Source organism: Cyprinodon variegatus, unplaced genomic scaffold, assembly GCF_000732505.1.
Source record: "Cyprinodon variegatus isolate N-32 unplaced genomic scaffold, C_variegatus-1.0 Scaffold342, whole genome shotgun sequence".
NCBI lineage: Eukaryota > Metazoa > Chordata > Actinopteri > Cyprinodontiformes > Cyprinodontidae > Cyprinodon > Cyprinodon variegatus.
In genome coordinates this window covers 735977-744860 of record NW_015150795.1, presented here as the reverse complement: position 1 = coordinate 744860, position 8884 = coordinate 735977, and the positions used below count along the sequence as shown (strand labels likewise).

The 8884-nt window shown below is 38.3% G+C and overlaps 1 protein-coding gene across 1 annotated transcript in view; it reads right to left on the bottom strand.

Moving 5' to 3' along the window:
* LOC107091532 (glomulin-like) overlaps window positions 1–8884 on the bottom strand; it is a 20746-nt gene that overhangs the window by 2722 nt on the left and 9140 nt on the right. Inside the window, exons 3-13 of the mRNA XM_015385513.1 lie at window positions 8281–8389; window positions 7773–8022; window positions 7445–7535; window positions 7191–7357; window positions 7053–7106; window positions 6939–6969; window positions 6754–6843; window positions 3095–3136; window positions 2937–3010; window positions 2684–2768; window positions 656–762 (exon numbers count right to left, since the gene is read on the bottom strand). Of these exons, the coding sequence (XP_015240999.1) occupies window positions 656–762; window positions 2684–2768; window positions 2937–3010; window positions 3095–3136; window positions 6754–6843; window positions 6939–6969; window positions 7053–7106; window positions 7191–7357; window positions 7445–7535; window positions 7773–8022; window positions 8281–8389 (1100 nt within the window). The remainder of the gene's footprint in view (window positions 1–655; window positions 763–2683; window positions 2769–2936; window positions 3011–3094; window positions 3137–6753; window positions 6844–6938; window positions 6970–7052; window positions 7107–7190; window positions 7358–7444; window positions 7536–7772; window positions 8023–8280; window positions 8390–8884) is intronic.

The window sequence follows — 8884 nt, the reverse complement described above, 5'->3', positions numbered from 1 at the left end:
GTGATTTACTTTTGTGTGTTTTTGTCAGGCAGAAATTTATTTATACCCCCTGAGGGTGTAAGAGGTTAACCCCACACTGCTTCTCAGGCGCCACACAATGGAAGCCCTCTGCTCCCCAAGGGGACGGGTTAAATGCAGAGGTAAAATTCTCCTGTGTGAGATTAATACAATCCAATTATTATTTAACCTTATTAATATGAGGTTTGATTTCTGGTTCTTCACTGTACCGCATTTCGCCAGCAGATGGCAGCACAGCAGTCAGGTTATCTGTTTGTTGCTGCAGCAGTCTGTCTTAATCTGGAATTTTGTTTCTATTATTTATTTATTTATTTTATTCATATAAAATGAAAGACTAAAACTGTACTATAGTGAAACTAAGCATTTTCAAAAAATAAAACCTAAAATAAACCAGTTAACAAATACTAAAAATTTATTTTAACTAAATTAGAATTAAAAATCAGGATTCAAAACTAAATAAAAATAAAAACCGCTAAAAATTTCAAAACTATTTAAACGTTGGTTGTCAGTTTGCGAAAATAAAAGTTATTGGTGCATAAACAGACTTTGCTGTTTGAGTCTGATCTCCTCTTCTGATGGTGATTATCGGATGTGTTTGGGGTTGAGCAGCGAAAAGAAAACGGAGCGTATCACTCACCTGTCCATGTTGGCGAGCAGATCCGTCTCTGCTCCCTGTGGTAAACTGAGCACCAGATCAAGCAGCGGGAGCAGCTCTGCTCCCAGGAACCACCTGTTGGCGTCAGCCTGCAGAGGAGTAACACATACAGAGCTATTAGCTCAAAGCTAACATCAGACACAGAGAGGTTGGGCAGATTAAACCTTTAACTGGGTTAAAAATTAGCAAAAAAGAACCAGTGAACCCCAAGGATCATTTTTCTTTTATTGAATGTATTTAGGATTATAAACTAACTGACCTCTGCAGGAAAAATCAGTTTTATTTATAATGAGGGATTTCTTTCTCCAATATGCTGCAAACATTTCTGCTTCTGCAGAAAAGTCGTCTTCAAAGGAGGGAACTGATTTGATTCCATAAAAGATCTGGATTGTTGCTTAATCTGACCTCTGAGATTGATATACTCAGCTAGATTATTAATCTTCATCTGAAAAGATTCTACTTAAAATCATTGAATTAATCTGCCAGTGAAGGAGGACAGGAGATTTGAGAAATTATTTCAGAATTTCAGTTTTCTTCCTGCACTGGCAGATTTTCCAACCTTTATTGAGAATCTTCTCAGGAGCAGATTAATAATCCAGATGTACTCAGCCTGGATACGATGTGTCACCAATCCAGATTTATCAGCCAAAATACTTCAGAGGGACTATTTAGAAGAAAATATTTCCCAAAGTGATGCAGTGATCCTGCTGATCATGATGGAGGAACGTGATGAATGAGCTGCAGAGAGCCGGGACCAAAGAAACAAAGCCTGCCATCAATATACCCAGAGGGATTCGCATCCTGCAGGACCAGCCGTGTCCCCCTGCTTTGGACCGAACATGTCCACGTCTGCCTGAAGCATATGGATGATCTCTAACAGCATTGGCCGAACATCAGGTGGTCAGATGAAACCAAAATAGAACTTTTTAGCACAATTTTAACTCATATTTGGAGGAAAAAGAACGCTGAACACTACCTGGAGGACACAGGGACCCCTATTTCATCATTCTGCTTCATTCTCTCTAGAATCTGTTAGTTCAATCTCTAACGTTCTGCTCTCTCTGCTTTTTCTCATAGTAGCTTCATCTGGTCTGTTCCTGTTTGGGTGTGACGTCATCCTGGAAAGAAATATCAGCTGTGCTGCTGCCATCAACACCTTTGTTTCTAGATGTTGGAGATCGGCTTGTTTTCCAGTGTAGTCCTGTTTCTCTGACTGTGACTACCTGGATGTGCTCTCTTCATCCTCTGACATGGGAGCTGGCTCGGAGCTTGTCTGCCTGGCTGTGTGTTTCCTGGACGGGGCCGCCTTTTACAGTTAACTTTTTGTATCTCTGCTTCTGTCTCCTTGAACCCCAGTCGGCCTCAGCAGATGGCCGCTCACACTGAGCCTGGTTCTGCTGGAGGTTTCTTCCTGTTAAAAGGGAGTTTTTCCTCTCCACTGTTGTTTCAAGCAATCCTTAGATAGAAAACTGTATTATCTGGTGAACTGTAAAGTGCCTTGAGATGACGTTTTGTGAATTGGTGCTATATAAATAAATTGAATTTAATTGAATTATTGCTACTGTGAAGCACAGGGGTGGAAGCATCATGTTTTGGGGCTGAATGACAGATCCGTGTTAAGGGGAAAATGAACAGGGACACTGATGGTGAGATTTTAATCCCAAACCTGGTTGCATTAGTGAGAGCATTTCAGATGGAACTTGGCTGAGACTTCAGCAGAACAAAGACCCCAAAGTGGCTCCATAAAGGTCCTGGAGTGAATCCACCTGCCTGCAGACCTGAACCCACATTTCCATGACTTAGAAATTAGCTAGAGAAATGAACGGCTGCGGTCACTGTGCAGATCAGCTGCTAAAAGAGACTCTTTATCTCAACTTTGATCAGAAATGGTCCTTTAATTGTATGTTTAGATGATCAATTGAAGATAATGTAGGTGTGTTTTCTGAGTTTTTCTCTTTCATAAAAATACAACAGCTTTGTTAAGATGCCAAAAAGGTTCTTTATTCTCACCTTTATAGACAGATGGACCTGATTCCTGATGTTTTTCACTATGTAGCCTTCAACGCCTGCATGGTGGCTTGTCTTTAACATGCACCTGCAAAGGAGGGGAGCGATGATCAATGGTGTTTATTCAGATTAAGCATCAAATATAAAAACAAACAGGTTTAAAAACCAGGTCTGTTGGTAAATATCTGAAATATGCATTTATTGGTAAACAAAAGCTAAATTCTCATCTAGGTTTAATAATCGCCTAAATTCTGACCTGAAGAATTTATGCTTTGCTTCAACGTCGAGTTTGTTTATGAAAAGCTGGAATATTTTCAGTCCTGATTCTCTCTGAAGAAACAAAAATAAAATTACTAAATTATTTTCACACGATCTCAGATCAGATTTTCATTTATCACGTCATGAACTACTTACCAGATGTTGAAAGGGGCAGTCAGTGAGAACTCGTCGCAGGTTCTACACATTTCAGAACAGATTATTTAGATCACTGAAAACATTTTTTTGTTTCCTTAAATATTTTTCCCTAATTTAAACGAGACAAACACCAGAAAAGTGAAGAAACGGTCCTTTAAAAAGTATTTTAGTCTTTTCTGTCCTGTTAAAATGTTTCAGCTGATCTAATCCAGGGTTTCCCAAACTTATCAGTCCAAAAATAAAAGTCCCCCCCCCTCCTAAAAATACAGATAATTATTTTTTTCTCTTTACAGTGAAGTAAATAATTTTTAAATACGTTTATTTTTCTAACAGACATTTAATTACTTATTCATTCTAAATGTATTATTTATCATTTAATTATACTTTTATCTAATCAATTATGTATTTTATAACTTACTATAACTAAATTATATGGTACATTTATTTATTTTATGATACATTTTGTCCCTTCATGCACCTCAGGGATCACATTATAATGACTGATAATAATTATCTATAAAACTCCCAGCAGATCCTGAGCTCAACCACTGATCTAAGCTATGCTAACATCAAACAGAGATTACAGGTTTAAATACAAAAGGCATTTTTAAAATGATCTCTTCATTTTTTTCCTGATGTAAATGTTGATGATTGTATCAATTACAGCATCAGAACCAAGTCCTGAAGAAGAAAACTTGTTTTTTAGCAAGGAAAAACTGATTCCAGGTGATTACACCTAAATAGATTACATTGATTTACTACCAATATAGCAGTAAACTACACTCACCAGCCACTTTATTAGGTACCCCATGCTAGTAACGGGTTGGACCCCCTTTTTCCTTCTGAACTGCCTCAATTCTTGGTGGCATAGATTCAACAAGGTGCTGGAAGCATTCCTCAGGGAGTTTGGTCCATATTGACATGATGGCATCACACAGTTGCCGCAGATTTGTCGGCTGCACATCCATGATGCGAATCTCCCGTTCCACCACATCCCAAAGATGCTCTATTGGATTGAGATCTGGTGACTGTGGAGGCCATTTGAGTACAGTGAACTCATTGTCATGTTCAAGAAACCAGTCTGAGATGATTCCAGCTTTATGACATGGCGCATTATCCTGCTGAAAGTAGCCATCAGAAGTTGGGTACATTGTGGTCATAAAGGGATGGACATGGTCAGCAACAATACTCAGGTAGGCTGTGGTGTTGCAACGATGCTCAATTGGTACCAAGGGGCCCAAAGAGTGCCAAGAAAATATTCCCCACACCATGACACCACCACCACCAGCCTGAACCGTTGATACAAGGCAGGATGGATCCATGCTTTCATGTTGTAGACGCCAAATTCTGACCCTACCATCCGAATGTCGCAGCAGAAATCGAGACTCATCAGACCAGGCAACGTTTTTCCAATCTTCTATTGTCCAATTTCCATGAGCTTGTGCAAATTGTAGCCTCAGTTTCCTGTTCTTAGCTGAAAGGAGTGGCACCCGGTGTGGTCTTCTGCTGCTGTAGCCCATCTGCCTCAAAGTTCCACGTACTGTGCGTTCAGAGATGCTCTTCTGCCCACCTTGGTTGTAACGGGTGGTTATTTGAGTCACTGTTGCCCTTCTATCAGCTCCAACCAGTCTGGCCATTCTCCTCTGACCTCTGGCATCAACAAGGCATTTCCGCCCACAGAACTGCCGCTCACTGGATGTTTTTTCTTTTTCGGACCATTCTCTGTAAACCCTAGAGATGGTTGTGCGTGAAAATCCCAGTAGATCAGCAGTTTCTGAAATACTCAGACCAGCCCTTCTGGCACCAACAATCATGCCACGTTCAAAGTCACTCAAATCACCTTTCTTCCCCATACTGATGCTCGGTTTGAACTGCAGGAGATTGTCTTGACCATGTCTACATGCCTAAATGCACTGAGTTGCCGCCAAGTGATTGGCTGCTTAGAAATTAAGTGTTAACGAGCAGTTGGACAGGTGTACCTAATAAAGTGGCTGGTGAGTGTAGTTGGACCCATAATGTTATTGTGGTTAACAGTCTATGGCAAGCCGTTTTGAAACGTATTAATATAACTGAATATGTATTTCTGATATCTGAAAAACTTTTTTCCTTGTCAAAATGACCATTACAAACAAAATGACATTCTCCACATCTAGAATAAACATTCTGGATGTCTAGAAATTAATTATATATATTCCTTTTGTACTGCTCATTTGTATTACAGTATATTGACTATGAAAAAATGTATTTCAGATATCATAAAATACATATCAGTCAAGCTGATAAATGTCAAAACTGCCGGTTAAAATGTGTAAATGTTTCTAGATATATAAAACCTAATCCTTACAACTAGAATTAGTTTTTGTTTTATTTTTTTTAACTTCTAATATTCAGTTTCGGCTGCAAAAATTTTATTTAGAAACTATATTATTTCAGTTCCGACTAGGAAAGTGATTTAGATCAGGAAGAATCCTATTTTAGTGATCTACAAATGGAAGGACCGAGAGTGCTTTTAATAAATGTGAAAATGGCCTGCCATAGACCACTTCATATAAACGTCTCCATTAATTAGAGAAACACTCTTCTCCTTCACCACCTTCCTCTTCTTTGCTGCTGTAGCGCCTTTTCTCTATTAAAACACTCTACATTAATTTATTTCATTTTTTCATTAAAATCTCTAGATCCAGTGGGATGAAATTGGCTCTTCCTGTTTCCTGTTGTCATGGTAAATTATTAAAAGTATAATTGAATTGAAATGAATCGGGGCTCCACTGATAATGTCTTTTCATACTTGTTATGCAGCTGCTAAACTCTGAGTGGACCTACCGTACTCAGAGTTGTTTGAACGGATTCATAGCAGCTGTTCTGGAACCAAAAACCCAGAGTTCCCGTCTTTAGGCTAGATCAATTCAGAGTTTCAGATTTGAATCTGAGTGTTAAACCTGCTTTATTGAAACGGACCCTGGCAAAGATGCTGATGTCACTGTGAACGAAGTTGATAGAAATGTGAGAACATGTCTTGGTTGATAGTGCTGCTGGTGTTAGCGCTGCTTTTAACCCCTATCCTCCAAGCTGCTGGTTTTCAGGCAGGATTATAGCTCAGTCGGGACTTATTTAGTAGCTCCATCAATGGTCACCATCTGGCTTTCTAGCAGTTCAGCAGTACTGCCAGTAGATGGCGCCACATGTGTTAATTTCAGCTCACTGCACCTGGTGCTGAGGTTCTATTTAGGCTCAAAATAGACGATCAAAACACTATGAGGAGGGAGGATTAGAGTTTATAGCCTTATTTGATCAGAATTAACTGGATTTTTTCCTTTTTGGCAGAGACATAAAACATGACTATATACCTTTAAATATGTTTATCTGTGTTTAAAGGGCTGTAAACCAAAAACAAATCGTGAAAAAAAACAAACTAAGCGACTTGTTTTACCTATATTAAAGCCGTTCTTTGAAGGACTTTTAAAAGGAACTTTAATAGACGGTGAAATATAATGAATGCTTTCTATAATTTAGCTTTTTATCCGTATTAAAATCCACCAAAAAATTACTTTTTTTGTATTATATCATCTTAAGGAAAAACCACATCAGAGGCATTGATCATAAACTATTTCAATCTCTTTTAAAGCAGTTTTCTGTTGTTGGTCTTTCTTGTGTCTTACCTGCGGTGCATTATAGAAGCTTTTCAGGTCTAGCAGACCTACAGGAAGGCTGTCGTCTTCCACTTTCTCCAAACTTTTGGAAAACAATGCCTAAGACAAATTATGAAAAACAATTAAAGTGTTCTGCCTCCATTTCTATAGAGTCTCCTGTCATTTTTTCCATCTAGGATAATGGGTGTTCATACCAGTCCTTTCAGCAAATGGGATTCCTTTTTGCTGCCAAAAATAGAAATTTAATTAACATTTTTTATTGCATTTTCAAAATTAATAATGAGCTTTTCATTTAACTGATAGCCTACCTGCTGAGGAGCTGGTTGATGTGATCCATGTTGCACTGAAGAATAAATACAGGACTGAAACAAATGCAAGAGTTAATTTTTTTTTTTTTACTCTATTAAGAGGTGGGAAAACCTTCACAATGACGGTCCGAGTCTCACCTGAACACAGCTGGAAACATGTCGATGGTTATGAGCTGGACAAACAGCAGATAGGCCAGACATGCCAGTGACTCCTTGGACAGGCTGGTATCAATCATGGGGAATTTTTTCAGAGAACTGAAGAGCAGAAGTCCTGGAATAGGTTCTTTGATCGCAGGTAGGCTGACCTGAAATGCAAATTATAAAACATGAACAAATATACAAGAGAAACCCCTAAAAAAAGTGTGATTTATATGATCTAGTTTTATTATTACCATTATCTCTGCTGCAAAGAGCCACAAAGTAGATTTTTTATTTTGGTTCAGTTCAGCTTCAAGTAAAGGTTCCTTTAAGCTCCTCATGCAGCTGTTTGAAAAAACAAAAACTTATTTTGGTACTATCATCACTAAGGTATACATTTTAAATACTTTTTGCAATATTGCATGTTTTTTTTTTATTGAAACTGAAATACTAAGTTCATCGCCATAAATAATGATTTAAAGAGCTGAAAAATCTAACTCTTTACATCAGACTCTTCCAGATGCATCATTAAAGCTGCTATTGTGGTGTTTTAAGCAACAAGAGAGTGAATCATAAACCTACAACTTCAGGATTTCAGCCTTCATAGCTTCTTCTTCAGCAGTGGGATGACAGTTTTCCTCCTTCCTCTTCAGGTCGTCTATAAAAGCCTTGGCAAACATTGCCAGGGCGATGCAGCAGTGGCACAGGCCGTGCTCATCAGCCTCCTCCTGCTGCAGGGTGAAGGGAACAGGCAGCCTGGACAGCTGCTGCTGAAGGGCTGATAGAGTCAAACCCAAACAGGCCGCTCGGTTCTCCTCCAGCTGAAAGAGAACTGAAAAAAAAAAAAAAGATTTCCATTTATTAAATGATGCTATGCAGAATGGATTTAAACAGAAATTTCTTTAACATTATTTCAGTGTGTGCTGCAGGGGGCGCTAGACACCATGTTTTTAATGGAGATAAACCAAACCTTCTTTCACAAACTGAATCCACTTTGACATCTTTATTTTACCAGGACCTTTCATGCTAGAAAAAAAACCTTAAAGTGTTTTCTTGTTGTTAGAAGTGAATCAGTGATGCGTTCACACACCTGTTTGAAGATGTGGAAGAACGGCTAAAATGGTTTCAGAAATGGCACCTGGGTCCATGTCTTCTATTAATCCAATGAAGCTCTCCACCAGGCTTTCTGAGCTGCAAATCTAGAAAACAGAGCATCTCATTTAGTTTAAATTACCCTGAACTGCAGCAGGCCTTTCTTTAAACTTAAGCTTTTTATTTTCACTGACAGCCGTTCCTAGGAAACGGTTTTATGTGTCTATATTGGCCATTTCTGCTGAGACAGAGACAGATGTGCAGCTGAAGCAGAGGCTGCTGTAGACAACAAAAACAAAGAAGGGTTGTTTTTTTTCTTTTTACTTTAAAATGATAAAATCAGTAAAAACGTCTTAAAAGTGTATTTGCTCCATAGCTGTGCAGATAAATAAGATTTAAGTTTTTTAAGATATCTTGCACTTGAAATAAGATTTTTCAAATTCTTGTATTTCTAAATTATCTTATTATTACAAAGGCCAGTATCTGCACTGCAAAAAACCATCTAAAAATGAGAAAAAAATGCCTTAAATTAAGTGTACTTACCATTAACTTGAGTAAGTAAATGGGATAGTTTGCCAATGGAATTAGTATTTTTAGTCTAG